Below are 27,813 nucleotides of genomic sequence, written 5' to 3'. Positions count from 1 at the left end.
GAAATGGGGAATGTGTCAAAGAGACAACAACCCGACCATAGAGCAGACAACAGCCGAAGGCCACCAATGGGTCTTCAATATATGTATGAAAGTATTGGTTTATTTTATATTCAGTCCTTTTTTATTATATTTTTTTAGGGGGCAGGGGGTGATAAAGAATTATACTTCATGTCCTTATAAAGTTACAGACTAGCTTAGCTTAGAAGATACTTACTAAAACCTACATCTCCAGGGTCTTAACCTTGTAAAATTTCTTTATAAACATTCAAAATAACAAAGTTAATCATCTGAAAAATGTAATCATATTACTCTTTCAGGTGCATAAACTTTAGACAGATTTTTGTTTGTTTGTCATTGTCACAGATAAAAATTTTGAGATATGCAACAAAAAAATATGCAAAATTTTCATTTTATATTATAATCTATAACTCATTTTTCAACTTCAGATTTAAAAGACTATGTTTAAAAAAAAAAATTTTATGAAATTTTCATCCTCTTTCCACAAAAATATGGGACAGAATAGAGGAACTGGTTTTATATGTAAAAATGTGATTATTGGGAATCTTAAGACATATTCAAAAATGTGCATTAATCTTGAAACTTGAAGAGAAAAAAATTCCAAGTGAGAACAGCTCCCTGAAATAAAAAAATAATAAATATTTTCATTGGCCTTCATACATCCTTTGTAGGGAAGTAAACAATGAAATATAATGAGACATCCTTTATTCAAATAAAGATTGATTTAGGAATATGTTTACATTCTCTTTAATGCCCTGATACCAGGTTTAAATTACTATGATGACAAAAGAATCAAGATAATGACTTTAAACCAGTCATCAGAGCATGAAACACAATGTAAATATGCAATCTTAATGAATAACTCAAGATCAACTATTTGATCGAATTTAATGGTTTCTAATCAATTTCTTATTTATTTTCCTTTCTTTTATATTCCTAACCTTATTTCTGAGGCACATAGAAGAAAAAGTATATTAAAAAAGAATAAGTTGAAACGCTCCCAGTCCAAACTAAAAGTGGTCCTAGAATTAATAAACATCTTTAGTTACTCAGACTTAACTTCATTTAAATATAATCTGTTTCTTCATAAAATTAAGGCTGGGTTTAAAACATAGGATAATTGTTCAATCTGTATCTAAAAACATGTCCACATAAATTCTAACATTGTGCAGTAGTTTTCATGATGCATTCCCCCCCCCCCCCCCCCCCTATGAAATTTATAAAGGATTTTTCTACAAGTGTCCCTTTTTACACGATCTATCTCTAATATAACTAATGGTCATAGATTTTGCATATTTTTTAAATAACAAGCTTTGAGGACCTTCAAACATGTATAACCCCTCCACATTCTATATGTGACTGTCCTAAGTCAGGAGGAGCCTGTAGTACAGCAGCTGTAATTGGTTCATATCCATCATATTTGTTTTTCGTAAATTATTTTGTTATGATTTAGGCTGATAATTTTCTCTATTGAATTGTTTCATATTTTTCATGTCAGGGCCTTTTATAGCCAACTATACGGTATGGTTTTTCTCATCATTCAGACCGTACGGTTGCCTATAATTGCTTACATCCACTTCATTTGAATTGTGGTGGATAGTTGTCTCATTGGCAATCATACCATATCTCCTTATTTTTATATCAAAAGATGCCATTGACAACTAGATATGATTGTATCATTTGGTTACCAGTAAACCCCTTTACAGATAGAAATGTAAGGACCTTTCCTGTTCAGCTCTAGATAGATTTTTGGATTCTTTGTATTGTTTGGTTGCTGTCTTCTTAATTATTACCTCAGATCTCCTTTAATCATTGTTATAAGGGTTATGCTCCTCTTTCTTCGTATCCTATATCTGTCTGATTTTCGTATTAACCTTGCATGTTAATGATACAGAAATCATATTATTGTAAATTCAGAAATTATTGCATGCATTTATTATTGCGATTTTTCAAAAATGGACAAGAATGTGAGTTTAATTATTGCGATTTCAGAAAAATCTACATACAGATCTATGTTTTAGGTATCAAAATGCGAGTTCTTATTATTGCGATATTTACCTTGTCGCATTATTCGCATTAATAAAAACCTCGCAATAATTTCTGAATTTACAGTCATTCTTTAATTAGAAATAAATTATCAAAAAGAAACTTTGTTATTTGTTTGAGCTCAGTTTAAAAATATATCATGTCATTCCTATAATAAAAATTTGGAATATTTTTTAAGTTTCTCTCTACTGTCAAAATATGACAAGTGTGGCTTGATAATCCATAACAGACACACAAAAAAGGATGATGAAGAAAAAAGCAATAAAGGTGCATTTTTTAAAGAAGTTATAAAAGCAGACTGAGAAAAAATTTTTATTCTAAAAATCTAAAAAATTTCATGATGGCAGTGGATTTTTTGGACTCTTAAAGCCAAATGCAATACAAAGTGACATCATCTAAGCTAATAATCAATAATCACACATGAGAAAAATTACATGCCTTCTCATGTTCTCAATCAAAACAAAAGTTTTTTTTGTAAGGAGTGCTCAACTCAAATCATTAACTCATCTTACAATGGATGGCATGACCTGCATGTAATACTACAACACATAATAAGGAATAAATTAGAATAAATACTTTGCACAACCTGACTAAAGTTTTACACCAAAGATCAAGATACAAAAAGTACATAATTTTTTTTATATATCTCTGAATTTGGCATTTTTTTTTTCTATGAAAGCTTCATGTTTTTTCACTCTTGGTAAAAATGTCTAAACTTTTACCAGATGACAAGGTTAATTAATCTCTATGTGCAAGATTCAAAAGGGGAAAAAAAGATCATAACAGTATCATTTTCAAAATTTTAAAGCTTTAAAGATGTCATTGGCAACTACATATATCCGGCTTTGCGCTCATAAAAATTTGGAGTATGATTTTCATACTCAGACTCAGAATTCATCCAATCTAAATACTGGATTTGGTGTTTCTAGCACAAATCTTATACTCCCAGTACTGAGTTAAGTGTTGTGACTGTAGTCCCTGATCTTTCACAGGACTTAATAAGGAATTTTATGTCAAATTTTCATTTTTCAGTCACAGCTACTTGATAAGTGAGAAGTTATCAAGTGACACTTTGAAAGGAGATTCTTGTAACTGTTACCACATACTGTGGATTCATTCATTTTCTTGGGTATCAATTTTCATGGGTTATAAAAAAATTGTAATTTCATGGTTACTTGATTTTGTGTTTTAAAAAAATTCAGGACAAAGCCTATAGAAAAGTTGTATTTGGTTAAACTCTCAAATTCCTAGATAACTTTTACCTATGAAATCCATGAAAACTGTTACCCCATTAATAACAATGAATCCATACTAGTATTCATAGAGAAAAACATGTTGATGGGATCATCAGATACGAGTCTGATAATAATTTTGATAAATCTAGTTTACACTTAAATCTATCAATTAACATTTTAATTTTGAAGGTGTTGAAAAATTTGTCAAATATAAACACATCAAATATTCATCAGCAATAATTGTTAACATTTAGCCTTTATGAATTACATGGAATCTAAATCATGTCAATTGGGCAACTAATACCTTTACAAGAATATACTTTAATCATCTTACAAGTATATTTGAGACGCAAGCAGGGATGTATGGTAGTTGCTACCTCTACTTCACTATTACCCTCCTTTAATCAACTTCACCATGCCCTAACTCCTATCCCCTCCCCCTTAACTCCTATTTCACCATCCCCTTACTCCAAACCCTACTCCTACTTCACCATGTATTTACTCCAATCACCTCCCCTTTAATTATACTTCACCATGCCCTTACTCCAATCCACTTCCTTCTTACTCCTACTTAAAATCATGCTCTTACTCTAATTCCCTCCCCCTTTAATCCTACTTCACAATGCTCTTACTACAATCCCATCCCCCTTTAATTCTAACTCACCATGCTCTTACTCCAATCCCCTCCTCCTTTACTCCTACTTCACCATGCCTTCACCTCTTCTCTCGACCAAAATTAGTTTTACACTAGGACCCTTGTTTACCCTACTTCTGTCTTCCCTGTCACTAAGATGAACTGTACTATTTACCTCTAAATATGCTATATCAATTATAAGTTTTGTGGAATTTTCTTTTTTTCTCTATACATGATTAAAGAGTTTCTTGCTATTTATTTGGAAAATCTTTTAAATGTACATCAGATCATCCATATATGAAACTTTCCAAACAAACATAGAAATATTGAATTTTACTTCTATTGAATATGTCTCTCAGACTGTGTGTGTCCTGTTATTGAACAGAATTGCCTCATTATAATGAATAAATAATGACAACATTTGGTGACCTTGATCTTTGGTTACAACACTTAATTAAAATCTATAATCATTTATATTTATTATACAGCCAATATATAACACCACCTATAACACATGCACTGGCTAAACTGCCAATGTAAGGTGATGCCATTTTAAAATTCTCCCATAACAAGGTCAAACGTAGATTAGAAATTTCTTTCTGTAATTTAACATAAGATGATCGTTTTTGAACTTGCTTAAAATAATTGTGAGTGTAAGGACATGTTTTACTAGGAAAGTAAAGTGTATCCATCCCAAGTAATGTAAATCTGATAAGTAAAACTGTAAGGCTTATGTCTGCAGCTGTATACATGGGACCAAAAAGCCACAGGTCATCTTCAAAGGTATTATTTGCTGAAATAGACAAAAAATCAACATCAGCAAGGTTTGTTTGTGCCAATATTCATTGCAAAATCTTTCAAACAAAAAAAAAACGTTGAATGCACAGAAATACCATACCAGTGAAACGATTATGCATGTATAAGAACACACTGAGGTCAAGGCCAACTATCACATGTCTGACTGACTATTAGCCTCACAAAGAATTTTTTAAAACCATAAAGTTGACCTTTTACTCATAGTTATTGACATACTGGAATTCCTAAAATATTGAAATACTAAAAAATGATGTAAAAATTAGATGACAGGTTATCACTTAGATTATGAACTTTTCTTAGACCTAAAATGTGAATCATTGAGCCATGAAAAGTTCCAGAGAACACGATAAATTGAACACTGTCATATTTTCCTTCAAATCAATACATAGACAAAATACAGTTAAGGTATCATTTACTGTAAATTTAAACTAAAGAGATTCATGATCTGGTTATTTCTTATTTTAAAGATTGATAATTCATAAATATGAATAAACGAAAAGTATGTGGGGTATAGTTTAATGAGACAGTTACCCAAAAGACATCAAGACCTCAACTTTCTGTCTTCAACAAAAGACACTTCATAATAATATCTCAGATAACATGGTACCAAAATGTAGTAGCAGAACCATGTGCACTGACAGCATCAGATAAACCAATATATTTTACAAAGAAGTCCCTTATTCAAAATGCTATTAAATTAAAATATTTGTTAGTAATGGTGTTAGAACATATCAACTGATACCTTTTTTTGAAAGAATTCAGTTTGACAAATATAACATTGTAACTTTCAATTATTTAACAAATAATGAGAATGTGAATGAAAAAAAAGAGGGGTTAACAAGAAAATTAAAACTTAAAAAATGATCAGCAAGGTTAATTTAAAGTACATATTCTTTATCTCTATCTGAACCCTTAATAAACTGTTATCACAGAGATATGTCTCGTCTTTTTGCAAATGTTGAAATTAAAATAGCAATACTTTAACATGTAAGTAATGCAAATATTCAAAGTCGATGAACCATGACTGAAGGTACATGGCTAAACAATCTCCATGGAATGAGATGTGCCAATGCTAATACAACTGCATACCAAATACCATTGACTTATTATAAGTCGTTCCCTTTAAACAAACCTAAACACAAACATTAACTTGTAAACTATGTAAAAGTTTAAAAGTCAATGAACCATGATCAGGGGTGGGGCTATATAAACTCCATGGAAACGTTACTTGCAAATGCCAATAAATTTGCATACCAAATATCATTGACTTAACATTAGCAGTTCATCTTAAACTGATCTAATCACAAACTAATACATGTAAACTAAGCAAAAGTTTCAAAGTAAATAGACCATGACTGACGGGCGGGGCCAAATATTCTCCGTAGAAATGAGATGTGCTAATGCTTAAACAACTGAACACCAATTAACATTGGCCTACCACTAATGGTTCCCTTGAACTGACCTAATCACAAACTAATACATGTTAACTTAGCAAAATTTTCAAAGTCTATAGACCTTGACTAAGGGGGCGGAGCCAAATAATCTCCATGGAAATGAGATATGCCAATGCTTATACAACTGCATACCAAATATTATTGACCTACCACTAGTGGTTCCCCATAAATTGACCTAATCACAAACTAATACATGTAAACTATGAAAAGTTTCAAAGTCAATAGACCTTGACTAAGGGGGCGGGGCCAAATAATCTCCAAGGTAATGAGATGTGCCAATGCTAATACGACTGCATACCAAATATCATTGACCTACCACTAGTGGTTCACCATGAACTAGACCTAATCACAAACTAATACATTGTTGACGCCATCACCGTCGCCGCCGACGCCAGAAACAGCATACCTATGTCTCGCCTTTTGACTCTGTCAAGGCAAGACAATTAAAGAAATTGAGTGAAAGACAATTGAAAATAGAATTAAATACCTTAACTATTATCTGGTATGTACATGATATACATTGGAGCAGAAGAAAGCACCGCTATAGTATACCTAGCTCAAAAGTTTTAACAGATACCACACAATAGTCCTTACTCTTTGAGAAGTGTTACTCAAGGTAATCTGATAATTCACAAGCCAAAAGTTGAGTTATTTCAGAAATTTTTAGTTTATTCTTGATCAGTTCTATGGAATTGACTACCATACAAAATATGTCAAAAATGCAAAACACTTTTTCTTTAAAACAAAACATCAAGAAGTACATGACATAGTCATAAAAGTTCATACTATCTACTGTCAACTATATTAAGCTTGTTTGATATAATTTTTTATTAATTTTATCACATGAACCTCTCAAACTGTTTTATCTTTACAGATGACACCTTCAACTATATAATCATTAATTGAATACTGATGTGTTTTGCTTGTATTAAATATGAGGGCTTCAGGGAAGATAAGTTACTGTAACTATGTTAAACAATTTATCTTTATAATTATAATGCATATCTCATGTTCTTTGCTTTATTTAAAATAGCAGAAAAATGGTATGGAAAAATGGGGGACATACTTTGGAGAAGACATAGTAAACATGATATTATATTGATTGTCTCACTTGTAACTGGTGGAAATCCCCTTAAAAGAGCATATCTATAAATGTTGCAGATGACCTTTAAAAACCAGTATTTCATAAATCTTATCATCAAGGAAGTCTAAGGAAATTTCCATTTACCATTTTTTCATACTTAAAAATTCCCATAATATATATACATGAATCTGAATTTCCAACATGTTATTTCAAAAACAAAGGAAATTATGTCTTCTTTTAATTCAATGCGTGCCTTTCTTTTTAATTTTCTATTTGGAAAAAAAGAAATATACCCATGAACAAATAGTACAAAATACTTATAAACAAGAGTGCACACGCTGAAATGTCTCGCCTTCTTTACTAATCATTGATATTATGTTGATAGTCCTAAATATAAAGCTTTATTACAACTGTCACATAAACTTAACATTAACCAAGTAAACTAAACATTGACCAATGAACCATGAAAATGAGGTCAAGGTCAGATGAACCATGCTAGGCAGGAATGTACAGCTAACAATTCTTCCATACAACAAATATAGTTGACCTATTGCTTATAGTTTAAGAAAAACAGACGAAAACACAAAAACTGAACACTGAGCAATGAACCTTGAAAATGAGGTCAAGGTCAAATAAAACCTGCGTCACTGACATATAGATCATAAAATATTTCCATACACCAAATATAGTTGAACTATTGCATATAGTATTAGAAAAAAAGACCAAAACTCAAAAACTTAACTTTGACCACTGAACCATGAAAATGAGGTCAAGGTAAGATGACACCTGCCAGCTAGACAGGTACACCTTACAATCATTCCATACACCAAATATAGCTGACCTATTGCATGCAGTATTAGAAAGAAAGACCAAAACTCAAAAACTTAACTTTGATCACTGAACTTTGAAAATGAGGTCAAGGTCAGATGACACCTGCCAGCTAGACATGTACACCTTACAATCATTCCATACACCAAATATAGTAGACCTATTGCATACAGTATAAGAAAAACAGACCAAAACACAAAAACTTAACTATAACCACTGAACCATGAAAATGAGGTCAAGGTCAGATGACACCTGCCAGTTGGACATGTACACCTTACAGTCCTTTCATACACCGAATATACTAGACCTATTGCTTATAGTATCTGAGATATGGACTTGACCACGAAAACTTAACCTTGTTCACTGACCCATGAAATGAGGTCGAGGTCAAGTGAAAACTGTCTGACGGGCATGAGGACCTTGCAAGGTACGCACATACCAAATATAGTTATCCTATTACTTATAATAAGAGAGAATTTAACATTACAAAAAATTTGTAAGGGTTCCGCGGAACCCAGTGTCTCGCCTACTTTTGCTGTTAATCACAGGCTCAACAAAAATGAGGAAAAAAATTAATAAAAATATTCCTCTCTATACTATCTTTTGATTGTAAGTAGCTTCTGTCCAAGTTTGGTAAAAATCCAGGATAGTTTATGAATCTAATAAATGTTTTAAAAACTTAAAGTGCAGACTGTATGTAATGTTAACTGGAAGAAAAACTAAGTCCATTTATAAGTAAAATACGGAAAAAATGGATTTTTTTTTTACTTTTTTACAAAATTTACTTCTGGATACTATCTTTTGATCATAAACAAGCTTCTTTCCAAGTTTGGTAGAAATCCAGGATAGTTTAAGAAAGTTATTAAAATTTCAAAAACTTTAACCACAGAGTGAATGTAATGTTTCATGGCAGAAAAACTAAGTCCACTTATAAGTAAAATACGGAAAAAATGGAATTTTTTTTTTACAAAATTTACTTCTGGATACTTTCTTTTGATCATAAACAAGCTTCTTTCCAAGTTTGGTAGAAATCCAGGATAGTTTAAGAAAGTTATTAAAATTTCAAAAACTTTAACCACAGAGTGAATGTAATGTTTCTTGGCAGAAAAACTAAGTCCATTTATAAGTAAAATACGGAAAAAATGGAATTTTTTTTTTACAAAATTTACTTTTGAATATTATCTTATGATCATAAACAAGCTTCTGTCCAAGTTTGGTAGAAATCCAGGATAGTTTAAGAAAGTTATTAAAATTTCAAAAACTTTAACCACAGAGTGAATGTAATGTTTCTTGGCAGAAAAACTAAGTCCATTTATAAGTAAAATACGGAAAAAATGGAATTTTTTTTTTACAAAATTTACTTTTGAATATTATCTTATGATCATAAACAAGCTTCTGTCCAAGTTTGGTAGAAATCCAGGATAGTGTAAGAAAGTTATTAAAATTTCAAAAACTTTAACCACAGAGTGAATATTTGTGGACGCCGCCGACGACAACGACGACGACGCCGACGGAATGTAGGATCGCTATGTCTCGCTTTTTCGACAAAAGTCGAAGGCTCGACAAAAATCTGAACTTTTTTTTCAAGTAGTCACTGAACCATGAAAATGAGGTCAAGGACATTGGACATGTGACTGACGGAAACTTCGTAACATGAGGCATCCATATACAAAGTATGAAGCATCCAGGTCTTCCATCTTCTAAAATATAAAGCTTTTAAGAAGTTAGCTAACGCCGCCGCCGCCGCCGTAGGATCGCTATCCCTATGTCGAGCTTTCTGCGACAAAAGTCGCAGGCTCGACAAAAATTGTCTACATTTAATATTGATTAAATAAGTTATATGATACATTTAGTACACTGAATATTTGTTTGATATTTTACATTTACTAGGTCGACAGAGACACAATTGACATTTCCTGCTTAATATTGGAATTCTATTTATCATACTTCATCTACAAATGGCATTTAATACAGATATGATGGCTTGCAGCCTTGGTGATTCTATCATAGATAAATATCAGAAATACAAAATCTCTCATTAATTCGAAAATAAAGACTACAAAACAACTTTTCAATGTTTCTAAATTTCCAATAAAAAAGGACACAGTGGTAGAAATATTTACATAATATTTGTTATTAAAGTAGCAATGCCTATTAAAATACATAAATCCACAATGAATTCAAGTCTATGTCATTCTTATTTTTATGAGTTAGCTGCCGTTAATTGTTTTTAAAGAATTGAGGCATTTTTTCAAGGAAAATTAATAAATTGATATTTCTTAAAAATATTTATGCAAATAAAAGTGTTTTTTTGGTATGGCTTAACATACATTAAAAGTTTGAGTGAAAATTAAAAACATGCAATTTTAAATAAGTGAATGGAAATATGGTGTGACCATCAAAGTGACTGCAACCCAACAAGACATTTTTTAAGGAGACCTCAAGTTGACCTTTAAATGCCCCTTTGCCCTGTCTCATTGATATTCACCCACATCTCTTTTAATTCATATCTAGTTGTTGTTCAGTGGTTGTTGTTTGTTGATGTGGTTCATAAGTGTTTCTCGTTTCTCGTTTTTTATATCGATTTAATCGTTGGCTTTCCTGTTTGAATGGTTTTACACTAGTCATTTTTGGGGCCCATTATAGCTTGCTGTTTGGTGAGCCAAGGCTCTGTGTTGAAGGCCGTATATTTAACCTATAATGGTTTACTTTTACAAATTAAGACTTGGATGGAGAGTTGTCTCATTTGCACTCATACCACATCTTCTTATATCTAGTCAATAGAAATCTAAAAAACATTTATTTCACATTTTTAAATCAATTGAATTCTTAAAATTTTAAATTGGTTGTTTTCTTTACAAGTTGTGACCTTTAAAGGTCTACAGGATACTAATAATCATGATAATAGAAATGATTGCTAACATAGCGCAAATGTCAGCTGAAATGGTTCCACAAATTTTAAATTACTGACATGTCAAAATTTACATATAAGTAATTTTTCTAATTAATCTAGAGCTACACAGATATTCTAAAATACAATGGTATATCAACAATATATGACAATTTAAAGTGTCCTGACTATTTCAAGCTACAGCAACGAACGCGAGAGTGAAATGGATATCTAAAATGAACACGAAATGATAAAGGGGCACAAAATGGGACACAAACGGAAAACAAATTTTGTCTGTCACATGATATATGGAGAGTATAGTAGTTAAATTAAGCAACAGCATTGGCCTCCATTGAGCCCTCTCTAAAACAAATGATGCTGGAGGGTCATTTAGAGCTGAACATGAATGAAATATTTGCGACTGGACATTATTCAAACAACAATGAATCAATCAATCTTCTTAGTGCTAGGAGTATGGCACTCTCCAAACATGCAATGAAAAGCTCGTTTAAATTCTTAAAATGTTTGGAATACACACATGTAAATATGACTTCATTTGAATAAAAGCTCAATTTTTAATTTTTTTCAGAATGTAACAAGAAATAACCACTTTGATGAACTCTTTCTTATATTTAGATACCCAAGTCAACAGCAGTTATCTCCCTTTCTTGACAGAAACAAACAAAATGTGCCCATGGTGGCACTTGCACTATCACATTTCTATGTTCAGTGAACTGTGAAATCTGGGTCCAAACCCTAATTTGGCATATATCCTCAAATATTTAAATCATAATGAACATGTGAACTAAGTTCAAATTAATGTGACCACAACTTCATGGTAAACTACCTTAAACCAACACTTTAAACCTGACAAAACAGACAGAAGGAAAAATGAACCACAAACAGATGGAACAGACCAGAAAAACATAATGCCTGCCTTGTCCTTGGGCATTAAAACAAAAAAACATAAAAAAACATGTTTAATAGTCTACTGAACATGTACATAATAATACATCAATTCACTAATTTATAGTTTGAACCAATACTTAATTATTTCTTTTGTTTTTCTGTATAGTTAGTTCTCTTCATTGCATAATATCATGTCTTCCAGTACTGTTTATGAGGATGCTGTATAAAAACTTCTATGAAGTGCAGCAAAATAATGATATCATGTGTAGGATGGCATTATTTCTTATCAGCATGTTAAATACTTTTAGCTTGCTTTCAGTAACTTTAAGAATTCCTACCGGTACAGATGGTATAATTGGTTAATTACTTTGTGTTTTTGTTATCTATTATACTGTTACTTTAGAGTTTAATGCTTTTCCTATATTGTTTTTATTGTATCTTTAATTAACCTACTGATCGAAATTAAACAGGGTCCATGTTGAGTTCACATAAAAATAATATAACTTAGTCACATATTCATCTGCCTATCCTAAGTCAGGAACCAGGTCAGTAGTCTTATCTTATAACTTAGTCACATATTCATCTGCCTATCCTAAGTCAGGAACCAGGTCAGTAGTCTTATCTTATAACTTAGTCACATATTCATCTGCCTATCCTAAGTCAGGAACCAGGTCAGTAGTCTTATCTTATAACTTAGTCACATATTCATCTGCCTATCCTAAGTCAGGAACCAGGTCAGTAGTCTTATCTTATAACTTAGTCACATATTCATCTGCCTATCCTAAGTCAGGAACCAGGTCAGTAGTCTTATCTTATAACTTAGTCACATATTCATCTGCCTATCCTAAGTCAGGAACCAGGTCAGTAGTCTTATCTTATAACTTAGTCACATATTCATCTGCCTATCCTAAGTCAGGAACCAGGTCAGTAGTCTTATCTTATAACTTAGTCACATATTCATCTGCCTATCCTAAGTCAGGAACCAGGTCAGTAGTCTTATCTTATAACTTAGTCACATATTCATCTGCCTATCCTAAGTCAGGAACCAGGTCAGTAGTTGTCTTATGTTATATCTAAATGATTTTCTTTATTTGAAAAATTGGGATTTTAAGGCAGATCTTTGATTATTTCTGTTTTAATTTTGTCTAGATTCTGTGCAATTTAGAGATGACATATTTAATAGACATTTGACTATTGATATGAGTTTTAAGACTCTATGTTGCCCTCTAGATGTCTTTTGAATAATTTTGACTTTCGATTGCTGTATATTTGACATAAACACATGTATAAGATTTGAACAAGAATCTGTGTCCATAGGACACCAGGCCCTGGTTGAACTGTAGTTCTATATAAAGGAGATGTGGTATGATTACCAATGAGACAACCATCCAAATGCAGCGGATTTAAGCAACTGATATCTAGGTCAAGTACAGCCTTAAAAAATTATCAAAAACCTATACCATATAGTCAGCTATAAAAGGCCTCAACATGACTAATTAAAAAACAATTCAAAGGAAAAAACCCAACAGTCTGATTAATGATCTCAAATAAATGGGGAATGTGTCCATGGGACATAGATGATGCCCCCGCTTGCATATAACGTTATTAAGGGATATAACTCAAGAACTGTAAAAGTGACGCTACCCAAATTTGAACTTGATCTGAGTTTTGTGGTAATAAGCATTGTGCATAAGTTTCATAACATTTGGTTGAGGCAAACTAAAGTTAGAGAACGGAAACGAAAAATTCAGCAATTTTTCCATATGTAAAGGGGCATAACTCTAGAATGGTTAAAGTGACGCAACCAAAATTCAAACTGGATTTTTGTTTTGTGGTAATAAGCATTGTGTATAAGTTTCATAACATTTGGTTGAGGCAAACTAAAATTAGAGAACAGAAACGAAAAATTCAGCAATTTTTCCATTGGTAAAGGGGCATAACTCTAGAATGGTTAAAGTGACGCCACCAAAATTCAAACTTGGTCTGTTTTGTGGTAATAAGCATTGTGTATAAGTTTCATAACATTTGGTTGAGGCAAAATAAAGTTAGAGAACGGAAACGAAATATTCAGCAATTTTTCCATTTGCAAAGGGGCATAACTCTAGAACAGTTAAGTGATGCCACCAAAATTCAAACTTGATCTGTGTTTTGTGGTAGTAAGCATTTTGTATGAGTTTCATAACATTTGGTTAAGGCAAATGAAAGTTAGAGAATGGAAACCAAGTTTGGGATGTACGGACGGACAAGGGTAAAACTTAATGCCCCCTCCGCTACGGCGGGGGCATAAAAAATACTTGAACTTAACCAATGAACCATGAAAATTTAGTCAAGGTCAGATGAACCCCGACAGACCGACATGTACACCATTCAATGATTCCATATATCAGATATAGTTGACCTATTTTTTTATAGTATTTGAGAAAAAGACCTCATCACACTACTTAAAATTGATCAATGAAGCATGAAAATAAAGTCAAGGTCAGATGAACCCTGTTAGACAGACATGTAAACCTTGCAAACGTACCATTAAGTAAGTATAGTTGACCTATTGCTTATAGTATCTAAGAAAGCATTAAAAGTATTGACCAATGAACTATAATGTCAGACAGACATGTACAACTTACAATCATTTCAATACACCTTATGTAATTGACCTACTACTTATACAGTGTAGTATCTGTTTCCTTCAATGCTGTTTCAAGTTTAAGCATTCTCTTCTTAGTGTACATGATTACTGTAAATTCAGAAATTATTGCGAGGTTTTTATTATTGCAACAAATGCGACAGAGTTGTAAACGCAACAATTTAAACTCGCATTTTGAAATATTTCATATGAACTAAAAAGGATTTTTCTCAAAATCGTAAAAATTAAAATCACATTTAAGTCTAAAATGACAAAATCGCAATAATAAATGCACGCAATAATTTCTGATTTTACAGTATTTAAAAAGGGAGTCTGCTAAGGAATTCAGGAATTAACATTATGTATTGCATTAGAATGCTGTTGTTAAGTACTCTGCCTTTTTACAATGATAACAAAAATAAAATGCTTAGCGGGACGCAGCTTGATACGACCACAGAGGTTAAACCTTGAACAGTTGGGGCAAGTATGGACACTAAATTCAAGCTTGATACAGCTCTGAATTGGGATTGTGATTAAATATTTGACACAGCATAGGTTCCTGACACAGAATTTATTTATCTCTTAATGGACAATATTGGCTAAGTTTTTAAAATGCTCCATAAAGGAATAATGTTTTAGCTGTTATTGGTAGGAAACCTTTTATTAAATTAATTAATAATTTTTTGTTGTTTGAATATTGCTACAAGTGGGGTACAGATGAATGTGTATGGTAATTGAGGTGTATTTGTCATCAGGTAATGATTGATGTTTTTAGACTTTAGGTGATGGTAAAGGGGAGGAAATTAATTTTTCTTGACATTGTTAAACTGTTAGCATTTAGAAATTAATATTGATAATTTAGCAATTTTAGGAATGAATGATGTAGTGGAAACGAAATGCAGAATAAATTTATATCAAAGTTCTAAGGACAATAGAATTATATTATAATGAACTGAAGATTTTTTTTGATTTTTTGGCAAAATAGGATAATATTATGGGATAAAATTGTGGCATGAATTGGTAATTGTGGTTTATGGGATTGTAATTCAAAGTGGTTGGGATACGTTTTAACAATCTTAAAATTAGAACAATGCATGCACAATAATCACTAAAATTAATATATCTAAACCAGCAAATTCTCAGTAACATTTTAACTTTGCATATCACCTCAAAGATATGGCTTAAAATAATAAGCTCAAACATTGTAAGGGAGGTAACTCTTAATGTAAAAAAAACCCCAACAAATGAAATTGATCAACTATTCAGCATAACAAAAACCCCTACCATTCAATTTTTGTTGATATCAAACAAAGTTCAATTTTGGACCCTGATGTGGAGCAACTTGAATAAACAGCTGCCCCATGAGTGCATGATACGTCCGTCGCGTTTTCAAAGAATAAAGTTCAATAACTTCTCAATGTCATATCAGAAATTTATAAAAAACTAAAGGGAGGTTATCTTAATAGATATAAATCAGTCACCAAAGTTTAATGAAAACTGCTCAAAGCACTTTAAGGATATTGTCCCAAAACTTGAAGATCCCCCCTTTTTTATGAATAAAATCCCATAACTCGGAAACGTAAAATCTAAAATTTATAAAAATAGAATGGAAGCTTACAAAAATAGATATAAACAATTCACCAAAGTTTCATGAAAACTGCTGAAAGCATTTTTGAGTTATTGTCTGAAAACTCGAAAATCACCCTTTTTTAATGAATAAAACCCCATAACTAGTAAATGTTAAATCTAAAATGTATAAAAATCGAAACAGAGCCCATGTCAATATATATAAACAATTCAACAAAGTTTCTTGCAAATTGGTGAAAGTGTTTTTGAGTTATTGTCCGAAAACTTGAAAACCCCACTTTTTGTAATGAATAAAACCACAAAACTCGGAAACATAAAATCTAAAATTTATAAAAAACGAAAGGGAGCTCACTTCAATAGATATAAACAATTCACCAAAGTTTCATGCAAATTGGTTTAAGCGTTTTTGAGTTAATGTCCGACATGTTGATGATGGATGGACGGACAGACGGACAACAGTATACCATAACAAGACCTCATTTGGTAATAAATAAAAATTCATGTGACAAAAAACCAAAACAAAAGTTTTTTAAGCAGTTGCTGAATTGTGAAAAACCATAAAGGACAGTGGACATTTGACAGATGGAAGCTTTGTAACATAAGGCATCTGAATACAAGCTAAGTAGTAACCAGGCGTTCTACCTTTTGAAATATAAATCTTTGTACAAATTGTTAACCTAACTGCCTGATTGGCATCCCTATGTCTCACATTCTGTGATTGTTGTCACAGGCAAGACAAACAAATTAATCAAATTATCTACGATCAAAGATGGTCATCACTATGATATCTTAACTGCTAAATCTTAGTAAATACTAAAATAAAATTGCGAATGGAAACAGGGAATGTGTCAAAGAATACTAGTTGATTATTTTTTTATTCATGCTTCTATATCATAAACAAATTAATTATACAAAATTTGTAATCAACACAAGTAATGGTATGAGTGTAATCTAAAAGTAATCTAAAAGTCATCATGATTACACCTGTTTTTTGCATTGTAATCAGTTAAATTACAATTACTTGTAATCAGAAATTAAATGATTACTGATTACATGCACTGCAATTACATTATAACATGTAATCAATAAGAGCTGAATAAGATTACTGAATACTGATTACTATTACCCCATGCCTGTTACTTACATTCTTTTATTGTTTTCAGTTGTGTTTCTACTTCTCCCATTATTACTATAAGGTCTTCTAAATGTTGTTGAACCTGAACTGCATCCGTGATTATATCAAACTTCTGTGCAGCTGTCTGACTTTTAGTGAGGTAGGCATCTCGCAAAGCTGGGTGTTTAGCAGCTAAATGGGTTAAAACTCTTAATCTCTTTGCAAAATTTTCTGAAAGAGAAAAAATATGACAACTGATTTTAGAAACAAAAGTGATAACTTTATTTTAAGGCTAGAACTGGAAACCTTTGAGATTGAGAACTTTTCATTTGAGCCCTGCTTATTTGTTCGTACCAATTCCATGCTGGGGACATACATTTCTGGGTGTACGCCCGTCCATCCTTGTTTCAGGACTTGTGAGTGCTCCCTTAATACAATTCTTGCTAGATTTTTTATATATTTATATCCAAGGTTTTAATCAGAAATGACAGACAAATTGGGAAATCAGCTCTTACAATATAGACTTTCCATATTATATTCATATCTGAGGGGTATAAGTGCCTTTCAAAATAATCCTGTCCTTGAGTTTTTAATTTATCTGAGATATTGCTGGTGTAAACTTTTGATGTAAATTTTATCAAACTCTTATAAATAAACTGTTGACACAGAGAAATGTCTTGCCTGTCAGCATAAAATTCAGAAAAAGACAAGCTGATGGACAGCAACATGGTTTATTAATTCAGTCGCTGGACCATTATCTAGAGAGCAGGGCCTGAAAATAATCGTCAAACTAATACGTACAGATAGGAATACAAAATATCATTGATCTATCACAAGTAGATCCTATCAAACTAACTTTAGCAAAAAACTTAACATTGAAACTTGTTAATTAATTAAGTCACTGGACTATGACATAGCGGGCAGGGCCCCAAAATAGTCATCAAACTGATATGCACTGATAGTAATGCAACTTCATAATAAATATCAATGATCTATCACAAGTAGTTTCTATCAAACTAACTTAAGCAGAAAACATAACAATTGTTGACGCCATTGCTGGAAAAGCAATCCCTATGTCATGCTTTCCGCGACTTTCGTCACAGGCGAGACAAAAATGTAGACATTATTTACATTTAAAAGGAGCATAAGTCCCTCAACAATAATCAAATGGTCCTGAAATTTGATTTGTCCAAGTCTTGCTAATGTAAACCTATGTCAGTTAAGAATTTGATTAAAATCTGATGAGAACTACAGGTGGCAGGAAAAATAAGAAATAGGTGGGGATAAAAGAGAATTCATAACCATGACCTTATAGCTTAAGATTTTCATGACATACCCTTAGGAGGGGCCTCGGTGGCCGAGTAGCCTAAGTAGTTACTACTGTAATCACTAGCCAGTCAACACTGAGGTTGTGAGTTCGAAACCCCGCTCGTGCAGGTGCCCTGGACTCCAATCTTAATTGACTAGAATTGTCAGTTTTCCTATCGAAGGTCGGTGGTTTTCTCCAGGCACTCCGGCTTCCTCCACCAATAAAAACTGGCCGCCACGAAATAGCCCAAAAGCGGTGCTTAAAAGTGGCGTTAAAACACCAAAAATCAAATCAAATCACATACCCTTAGGTAGCTGTGAACAATTATAAGAAGTATCATAAATCAAATCAAAAGGGTAATATGATATAAAGCAGAAAAGATTCGTTTCGACAAATTGACCTAGTGTATGAAACTTTCAACTACAGTAAGTTTGAAACCTTGCCCTTTAAGCTACAGATTCAAATCTTATATGTGACATACATTCTGATAATGCACATGTATTTTTGTATTTTTGATTAGCTAAAAGGGTTTACAAGTTAGTAGCTTACCAGTCTTTTTTGCTCTAACTCCCAAATACTGTGTATCTAAGGGTGACACAGCATACCAGTATACAAGTTTCAAATACAAAACACAAACTTTTTTTAAAATAAAGTATTTACTTTTAACTGATCATGGATTGAATCCAGCACTCTACCATGTGGTTTTAAAAAAAAGAATGTGTTTTTTGATCCAGATATCTCAACCAAAATATATGATAGGGTTCATCAAAAACTTAGTCATTCAGAAATGTGGTTTGGACTTGGCTTGAAGTTTTCTATTTTCCCAATTATTGAACAGGCAATCAAATCTTTCCCAGAATCTTTATGTTTTTTTCAAGGAGAAACTCATTTAAAGTTCCCATTGAATGAACTCCACAGAGAACAATAGCTACTATACTATTCAATGGGACAGTACACTTTTCCAAAACTTAAAAGGACAGGTAAACTCAAACTCATTCTGAGAAAGGTGTAATTGCCATTGCAATAATATTAAGAGCATAACTCTCAAAGGACAAGAGTCAAGAGTAAAATGTGTTATTACATTTCTTGAATTGTGTTAATAATCAAATAATTTCATCCTGAAATATTAACTGAATTCTCAAACTTGTCTTTTTCAACATTATGTAATGACATATCTAAGTAACCACAAATCTGAAATGAGTCAAAATCAAATTTTACTTGTGTTTAGGGGTTTTATAGCAACTATGGAGGAAATACTGTTGATAGCTGGACTATGAAGGTTTTGTATTGTAATAATATACACTACCAATCATTATCTATGTCTTCAAACAGGTTTTGTATTGTGTGTTTTACATTTACAAACACTATCATATAGATTACCAACCATTATCAATGTCAGCTTACCTCTCATACTCCTCTGTGTAGCTCCAGGGATCTGACAACCAGATTCTGACAAATGTGGATGATATATTATACCATACGTAATTATATCCATTTGAATGCTGTCTAATTTTCTCTGAAGTGATGCTACTTTTTTTCCTAATTCAGATTCTCCACCAGGAACTAACAGTGGACCTTCTGTTTAATTATATAATAAAGTAAATTACTGGTAATATTGAATAAAATATCCCATATACTTTTGTCTCATATCCGAAAGGTTATAATTACATATTTCAAAGTTTTTTGTTTTATAAAAATGATGAAATCTGCCTAAGTTAAAGTTATTAAGTATCTATATTTTTTTTCATGTAGCATAACCTTGTTCAAGTTGCTTGACCTCAAAAACTGCCATAAATCATGAATGTAACAATTCTATTGAGAGAAGACCAGAATCAATGTTCTGGTTCTTTGAAAGTATGAAAGACATATAAAACATTCAAATGAATGTAAACCTCAGTCTTCTATATTCTTGTGATTGGTTGTAATTGACAATTATTCAATTTCTCCTTAATTCATCAGTTGATGGACTAGTGGCCAGAAAATTCCTACATCCAAGGTCACACTGGAAGTGATTTGTTAGTTGTGATCATAGTCAAAACTATTGAAAGGTGCCATATTTGATAAAGTAGATAGAAATTAAAGATGAATATACTGAATACATTTAAACCTAATAACATTAATTCTACAGACTAGGACTAAACTGCTTAAGTTTAATGTTAGTAAACCTCTGCTGGAAGATGTAACAATATCTTTTTGTCAAGAACTAAAAAAAATTTAATGATGAAGGCTTGCCATGATGCTGACAGATCCAAGCAGATTTATTTTAGACTTCACTAAATCATATACATGTAAAAATAAACAACCAATGAAAATTTATCTAACAATAGTGGTGCTACTAGATATTACTTATTCTCACCGGCTGGATAGGCTGTATCAATATACTTTATTATCTTTTCTGGTTCTGTAATGATGTTATCCTCATCTTGTAAAACTGGTACATGGACACCTTCTGGATTTAATTTTACATACCAAGGAGCATTGTGTTGTCCAGAAAACAGACTCACCAGCTTTGGTTTGAATGGAACCTCTTTTTCATAGAATGCAAGAAGAACCTGAGAAGACAATAAAATATTACTTATTTTATTGATTATTATTGTCATTATGCATTAAAATTATTCCTAGGTAAACAATTGCCTCCACTTACACTAAAACACCAGTCAAGGTCAATGGATAATAAATGTATGTAATGTAGGGATAGAGGGATTTGATTGACTAAGGTTTTAGAACCAATAAAATTATGGATTATGTTATTTGAACACTGATAAAAAAATAATTGAAATATGTTCTTAAAATGAATACAAATAAATTGTTTTTTGGTTCACAAAGAATATAAAATAAGGAGATATGGTAAGATTGCCAGTGAGACAACTTTCCAAATGAAGTGGATTTAAGCAACTTAAGAACACCATTTAGTACAATGAAACATTAAAGTTTTACACATAAACTGATCTTTTATTTTTTGGTTAATGTATAACTACTATACATTGAAATTGGTGGCGACATTTACAGGCAACCATACAGCCTTCAACAATGAGAAAAACCAATACCGTATAGTCGGCTATAAAAGGCCCGGACATAAGAAATATGAAACAATTCAATTGCGAACACTAACAGCTAAATTTATAACAAAACAATTTACGAAAAACAAATATGACTGACATGAACAAACAACAACCACTGAACTACAGGTTCCTGACTTGGGACAGGCACATAAAGAATGTGGCGGGTTAAACATGTTTGTGAGTGCTTAACCCTCCCCTAACCTGGGACTGGTGAAACAGCACAGACAACGGTATAAGTATCACTTTTCGCTACTTAAAGGTCTACAACTCAACAACGATAAAAGCTAAAATCGTGAAAATTGAAGTTGACCTTTATTTAGTCACAGGAAACAATATATCTACATTTTAAAAGATTTCGCCGAAGCGTTATCAAGTTATTGAAACGGACAACGCTCTAAGTATCACTTTTTCGCTATTGAAAGGTCTACAACTCAACAACAATAAAAGCTAAAATAGTGAAAATTGAACTTGACCTTCATTTAGTCACAGGAAACAACATTTCTAAATTTGAAAAGACTTTGTCAAAGCCTTATCAAGTTATTACGCGGGTAACGCTCTAAGTATCACTTTTCGCTGTTTGACAGCCGCCCGCCGTACATCCCCAAATTAATAACCGATTTTTCCTTCGGGAATCCAGTTAAAATCATTTGAAAAAGGCTAACTTGGTAATTTTTATTCAATGATTCATATATTTAGAAATTGTAAGAATTGCTTGATTTTAATGGACATGTTGTCATGCTAAGTTACAGTACCCACACTTGTATCTCATAATATCTTAAAGCAGAAAGAAGGTGCCCAACAGATCATACAAGGGCGCTTCTTAATTTTTTGATCTGCACAAAGAAGCTCATGAACATGATGAATCAAGAAAGTGTTTATAGGATTTTTTATAACTTTTTTCTTGTGTCCATTTATATTGATTTTATTTTAATACTTTCATTGGTTTGTATGTAGGTGCAGCAGTTCCAACTTTTGTTGTCTCAGAAATAGAAATATTACTCCACACATCTTCACCATTTTTTGGCACATACATTTTGTACTTTGAATAATGGTGTAAAAATCTAAAGATTTTGACATTACAGTCATGACAGTGCAAAAGTAATTGTTGTATGATGTTAATATAAGTGTTTCAGAATCCCAAGGAGATATAATGATAAGAAGACAAAATTACCAAATTTCACAGTTGGCATCTAAAGTTTTGTTGGCCTGTGTTCTTCAAGAACACATTCACCAACAACCAATGTTAATGGTTTTATTGTGCTTTACTTTACTGCTTATGCTTGCATGTTTTAAATGTGCTTCGTAAGATTTATATGTTTGTGTTTCATCCTCTGTACCCGAGACTAATACAATGTATGCTCCTGAAGGAAACATAAATGGTAAATTTTATCATTAATTTCGATATTTTTCATAAAATAAAAATATATCATAAAGGAGCATACAATTTACCTAGATTTGCATCTGAGTAGCAAACAATTTCCCGTAGAATTGTATCCAAGGAGCATATGATTACCTAACCTAAATAATTCAGTCCCTCCCCATGATCAACTCACCCACTCAAGCTGGCCTGAATACTTTCTACATTAAAAACCTGGCACTAATGCAGTATTTTGATTGGCCCTCTTTGGATAAGGGAGCAATCAACAGGTACTCTAATGTTGACCAGATAGGTAATCCCTGAGCTAGTTTTGAATGATTAATTGATGATTTGTCACTGACTAGGCCATTAGGTGTTTACGAAGCCATCATAGAGCAGCTGAATATAATAACTGATTATTTCAGGTTACTGATTTCAACCAAATTTGTATATATCTGATCACTAAAAAGTATGATGACATGCAAAACAAATATGCACCCTCAACCTTTGGGTGCTCAACAGGTAGCACCTACCTCATATTACAATGTGTATCCTTGATGATTGGAAGTTTGTTACCCTAACTCGAAACGAACAAAAATCACAACCTTGGAGCAATTATTATCCGCTGTGAATGTTAATATTCTTTACTTATTTGCAAATAGTCTGATACACTTAATTGATGAATAGCTTCAGAAACATGGTCAATCTGTCTTTGTTTCGTAATGTGACCCAATTCCGTAAAATAAGTAGACAAGTTTGTAAGTTCAAGACTTTTGTCTTGGACTGTGGTTTTTGCGCATGTAAAAAAATATATAGGTCTGGTCAGACCTACTATATTATTTATTTGAACATTACATAATAAATTTGAGATCAAATAACAATTAAATATCTTGAAAAAAAGAGAAATTGGGACTTACTAGCATTTTTATTCTCCTTCATGTCCTTACAGCAATTATTCTAATTTTTACATGTGACTTCCAATGGTCAATAGGAAAGTCCAGAATTAAACCCTTAAATAACGTTTAAGATAACTATAACAATGCACAAAATGTCTATAATGCAACAAAGTATTTTTTCTTTCAAATTGCAATCTATGACATACATTGACATAGGATTAATTTACTCTTTACGACTAAATATTCCAATGGTTTTGTTTCTTACTAATGAACTCAAAATCTTTAACTTTTTTTTCTAACTTTTTCAGTTTCCTGCATTTGTACAGACAATGACAGAAATCTCTTTCTTTCTTTCGCCTCATTTGTCACGAGACTTTGAGTAAAATATAGGAAGGAACATCATATTGTTTCCCGAAATTTGTTGTTTTTGATTACCGACAGAATACTTCCAGTTTAATAATTAAAATAAATTCCTTACATTTTAAAATTAGTCTGGAGCTTATTCAACGTACAATTTTATAGCAAACAAAACAAAGTAAAAAAAAATTTATACGGACTTTGTCCTCTTTCAAAGGACTTTTTTAAGGTAACACCTGCCTCATATTAACATTGCTGAAGGGATTTCCCCAAGAATTCTATAATTCTACTGTGGAATAACATAGTAATAGTGGAAACAGATGTTTAAACAAATATTATGCAGGAACATACACAAAATTCTCTTTTTCATGCAAATCTGAGTGGAAATGCAATGAAAAATATCAGGTTAAATTTTTTTGAAGTAGCACGTTGTCAATGATAAATACTTATGCATGACTTCATGAGTAAAGTGGAAATCCCCAAATGTCACGAACTTGCAATCATCGACGATATTGGTGCTATTCTGTACATAATACGGCAGTTCTGAGATACGATAGTTAGTTAATTCTGTCATGTTACTTCCATCACCATGTGACAAAAATGTAGGCATTGTCACTTCAAACACATGTTGAGTGCAAGGCTTCCAAAACGGTCATATATTCCGGACATTTGTATAATGTCTGGTAAAAGTCCGGCTGGGCAAAGCATGAAATGGTCATCTACTTTTTAGTTTTCAAGGCTTTCTTAAGAGACGGTCATTTTAACATAATTCGCAATCTTTTTGAAACAACCTTTTGCCTTTAACATGTTTAACAGCCACACATTTCCGGTCATAAAAGTGACATGATCATTAAGTACTATCAAAACAACCCCTACTTTAATACCTTCTCATTTTAATCAAGGCTAATTAGTTGTCGAACAGCTGAAATTTACCTGTTCAGATGACAGGTAAACTATTTTGAACCGGACATTGATCGGTCTATTCAAAGTTATTTTCTTACATTTCAGCGGTTTGCATCTAATTAATTTAGTCAAAAAGATTAAAATTATCAGAAATACGTTTACAAATATGATTTGATGAAAAAATTAACTAGAGGCTCTCAAGAGCCTGTGTCGCTCACCTGATTCTACTTTGAATTTGGAAATCATGTAAAAATAGATTAAAATCATAACAGATACCCTAATAATGAGTGAGGCCAAATTTGGTTTAATATTGGTCCTGTAATTTAATAAAAAATCCTGGTGGCCATCCTGAACAGTAAATCGGCAACAAAGTAGCAACACTTAATCAGCACCTCATAAGAAACATTTATGCCATGTTTTGGTTTCATTCCATTCAGTGCACCTCTAGAAGAAGCATTCGTATGTATTTCCCATAGGGTCTTATGTTAAAGGAAGTCCCCCCATTGGCAGCCATCATGGATGAAGGATCAGCTTCAAAGTAACAAAACTTAGTCAGCACCTCATAAGGAACATTCATGCCATGTTTGGTTTCAATCCATTCAGTATGTGGTTCTCTAAAAGAAGACATTTGTATGTATTGTCCATAGGGTCCTTTGTTAAACATTGTCCCCATCTGGCAGCCATCATGGATGAAGGATCAGCTTCAAAGTAACAACACTTGGTCAGCACCTCAAAAGGAACATGCCATGTTTGGTTTCATTTCATTCAATGGTTCTCTAAAAGAAAACATTTGTACGTATTTCTCATAGGGTCCTATGTTAAACTAAGTCCTCCGCTGGCGGCCATCTTAGATTATGGATCGGCTTCATAGTAACAACACTTGGTCAGCACCGCATAAGGAACATTCATGCCATGTTTGGTTTCATTGCATTCAGTGGTTCTCAAACAGAAGACATTTGTATGTATTTCCCATAGGGTCCTATGTTAAACTAAGTCCCCCGCTGGCTGCCATCTTGGATGATGGATCAGCTTCAAAGTAACAACACTTGGTCAGCACCTCATAAGGAACATTCTTGCCATGTTTGGTTTCATTCCATTCAATGGTTCTCTAAAAGAAGACATTTGTATGTATTTCCCATAGGGTCCAATGTTAAACTAAGTCCCCTGCTGGCTGCCATCTTGGATTATGGATCAGCTTCATAGTAACAACACTTTGTCAGCACCTCATAAGGAACATTCATGCCATGTTTGGTTTCATTCCATTCAGTGGTTCTCTAGAAGAAGTTCAAAATGTAAAAAGTTAACGCCGACAACGGACGACGGACGCAAAGTGATGAGAAAAGCTCACTTGGCCTTTGGGCCAGGTGAGCTAAAAAGGTGAAAATGAAAAATCGTCATAACCACGTTGTTTGAACCAGACATGTCTCTGTTTGATCTAGTACACGTGTGCGCATTTGCGCAGGTGTGAAATTGAATTATGCATCCTTAAATTTCTTCAAAAAATGCTTTAATTGTCATTGATACCTTTATCTCACGTTTATTTCGAATATTTTCTTGAAGAAATAACGTAGAAAGAAAATAATGCAGAAAGAGCTACGTACACTCATTCATGCTTTGCAAACGTACACAGAATTTACGTATCCGTCTCTGGTCCATGTTTTACCATTGTCAAGATAACATGCGGTATTAGATTCAAAAACGAAAGTAAAGTTTTTGACGTTATTTTGCACAAATAAAGAGTCTAAGGCAGATATAAGTACGCGGATGTTGCACACTTCAAATGAAACACTGCCAATTTAACAGTTTACGTCAGAACTTCAAATTTGAATCAAAGAAAGTTTAATATCGTTTTTTTTTAATGTCAATCATTGGGATGGCCAACTCGGCAACTGAATACCATAAATGCCTTTTGTTTATTTAGTCTTAAAATCGGGATAATATATAAAATGTCCGGCTGGCTAAAAATAATTTTGGAAGCCCTGGTTCAGTGAACAGGTGTAAAAGTTTGATGCTATACCCCACAAAATATTCGGGAAATTAAAATCTAATTAGACGGTCACCCTCCCTTTAGTTGTACAGGAATTGAGATTACATACTTAAGGAACATAGATTATTTCTAGAATACCCTACAGAATGATGATCCTGAAAATGCTTCAGACTGTAATAGTGCAGGGATACAAGTGTGCCTTCTATCTGGTAAATGACTTCATATAAGGACTGCGTATTTGACGATCTTTTCCGGTTAAAGATATGATTCGAGAAATAGCCTATTGCATGATAATTTGCATGAATGTTTATGTTGATTCTAAAGCTCAATATATGTTGTATTCTTATTTATGTTGATGACTTTACATAAAGCTTATTTGACTTGAACTTTAGTATGGAATTTTTGAGAGGAGAAAAAAAAATGACATAAGGCAGAGACATATATACACATATGCATAAGGTGACCCATTCAAATTTTTTTATCAATAGCTTGTCATTATTTGAAGAAGCTCTGAATAAAATAATCTACATCATTAAGTTTGTGAAACTTAACCTTTTGAGATGAAAATGATGTGGGGAAGTAAAACAGGGTAAATTTCTTTTTCACTCCAATTTGTGTCATTGTGCAGACCTTCAGCAACAAAGTTTTTCACAGGAAGGTAAAAATGGTCTGCGAATTTTTCTGGCTGTCATTCACGCGTTTGA

At 32.5% G+C, this 27,813-nt stretch overlaps 1 protein-coding gene and 1 long non-coding RNA gene across 2 annotated transcripts; one reads left to right on the top strand and one right to left on the bottom strand.

The window, feature by feature from the left end:
• Positions 1-2,362: 2,362 nt before the first annotated feature.
• LOC127700398 (ganglioside-induced differentiation-associated protein 1-like) lies at positions 2,363-27,766 on the bottom strand. Its single transcript, XM_052203846.1, has 5 exons — positions 27,662-27,766; positions 20,904-21,099; positions 19,952-20,125; positions 17,269-17,469; positions 2,363-4,726 (listed from the first exon to the last, which is right to left on the bottom strand). Exons 1-5 carry the CDS (start codon positions 27,728-27,730, stop codon positions 4,401-4,403), a joined length of 966 nt encoding a protein of 321 aa, XP_052059806.1. The 5' UTR covers positions 27,731-27,766; the 3' UTR covers positions 2,363-4,400.
• Positions 7,937-8,345, top strand: LOC127700403 (uncharacterized). The gene is made up of 2 exons (XR_007981569.1): positions 7,937-8,061; positions 8,209-8,345. It is a non-coding gene; the product is annotated as an uncharacterized LOC127700403 (long non-coding RNA).
• Positions 27,767-27,813: the final 47 nt, after the last annotated feature.

This window comes from Mytilus californianus, unplaced genomic scaffold, assembly GCF_021869535.1.
Source record: "Mytilus californianus isolate M0D057914Y unplaced genomic scaffold, xbMytCali1.0.p SCAF_5, whole genome shotgun sequence".
Taxonomy (NCBI): Eukaryota; Metazoa; Mollusca; class Bivalvia; order Mytilida; family Mytilidae; genus Mytilus; species Mytilus californianus.
Note: the sequence above shows the minus strand (reverse complement) of the source record. Positions and strands in the feature narration are given on the sequence as shown.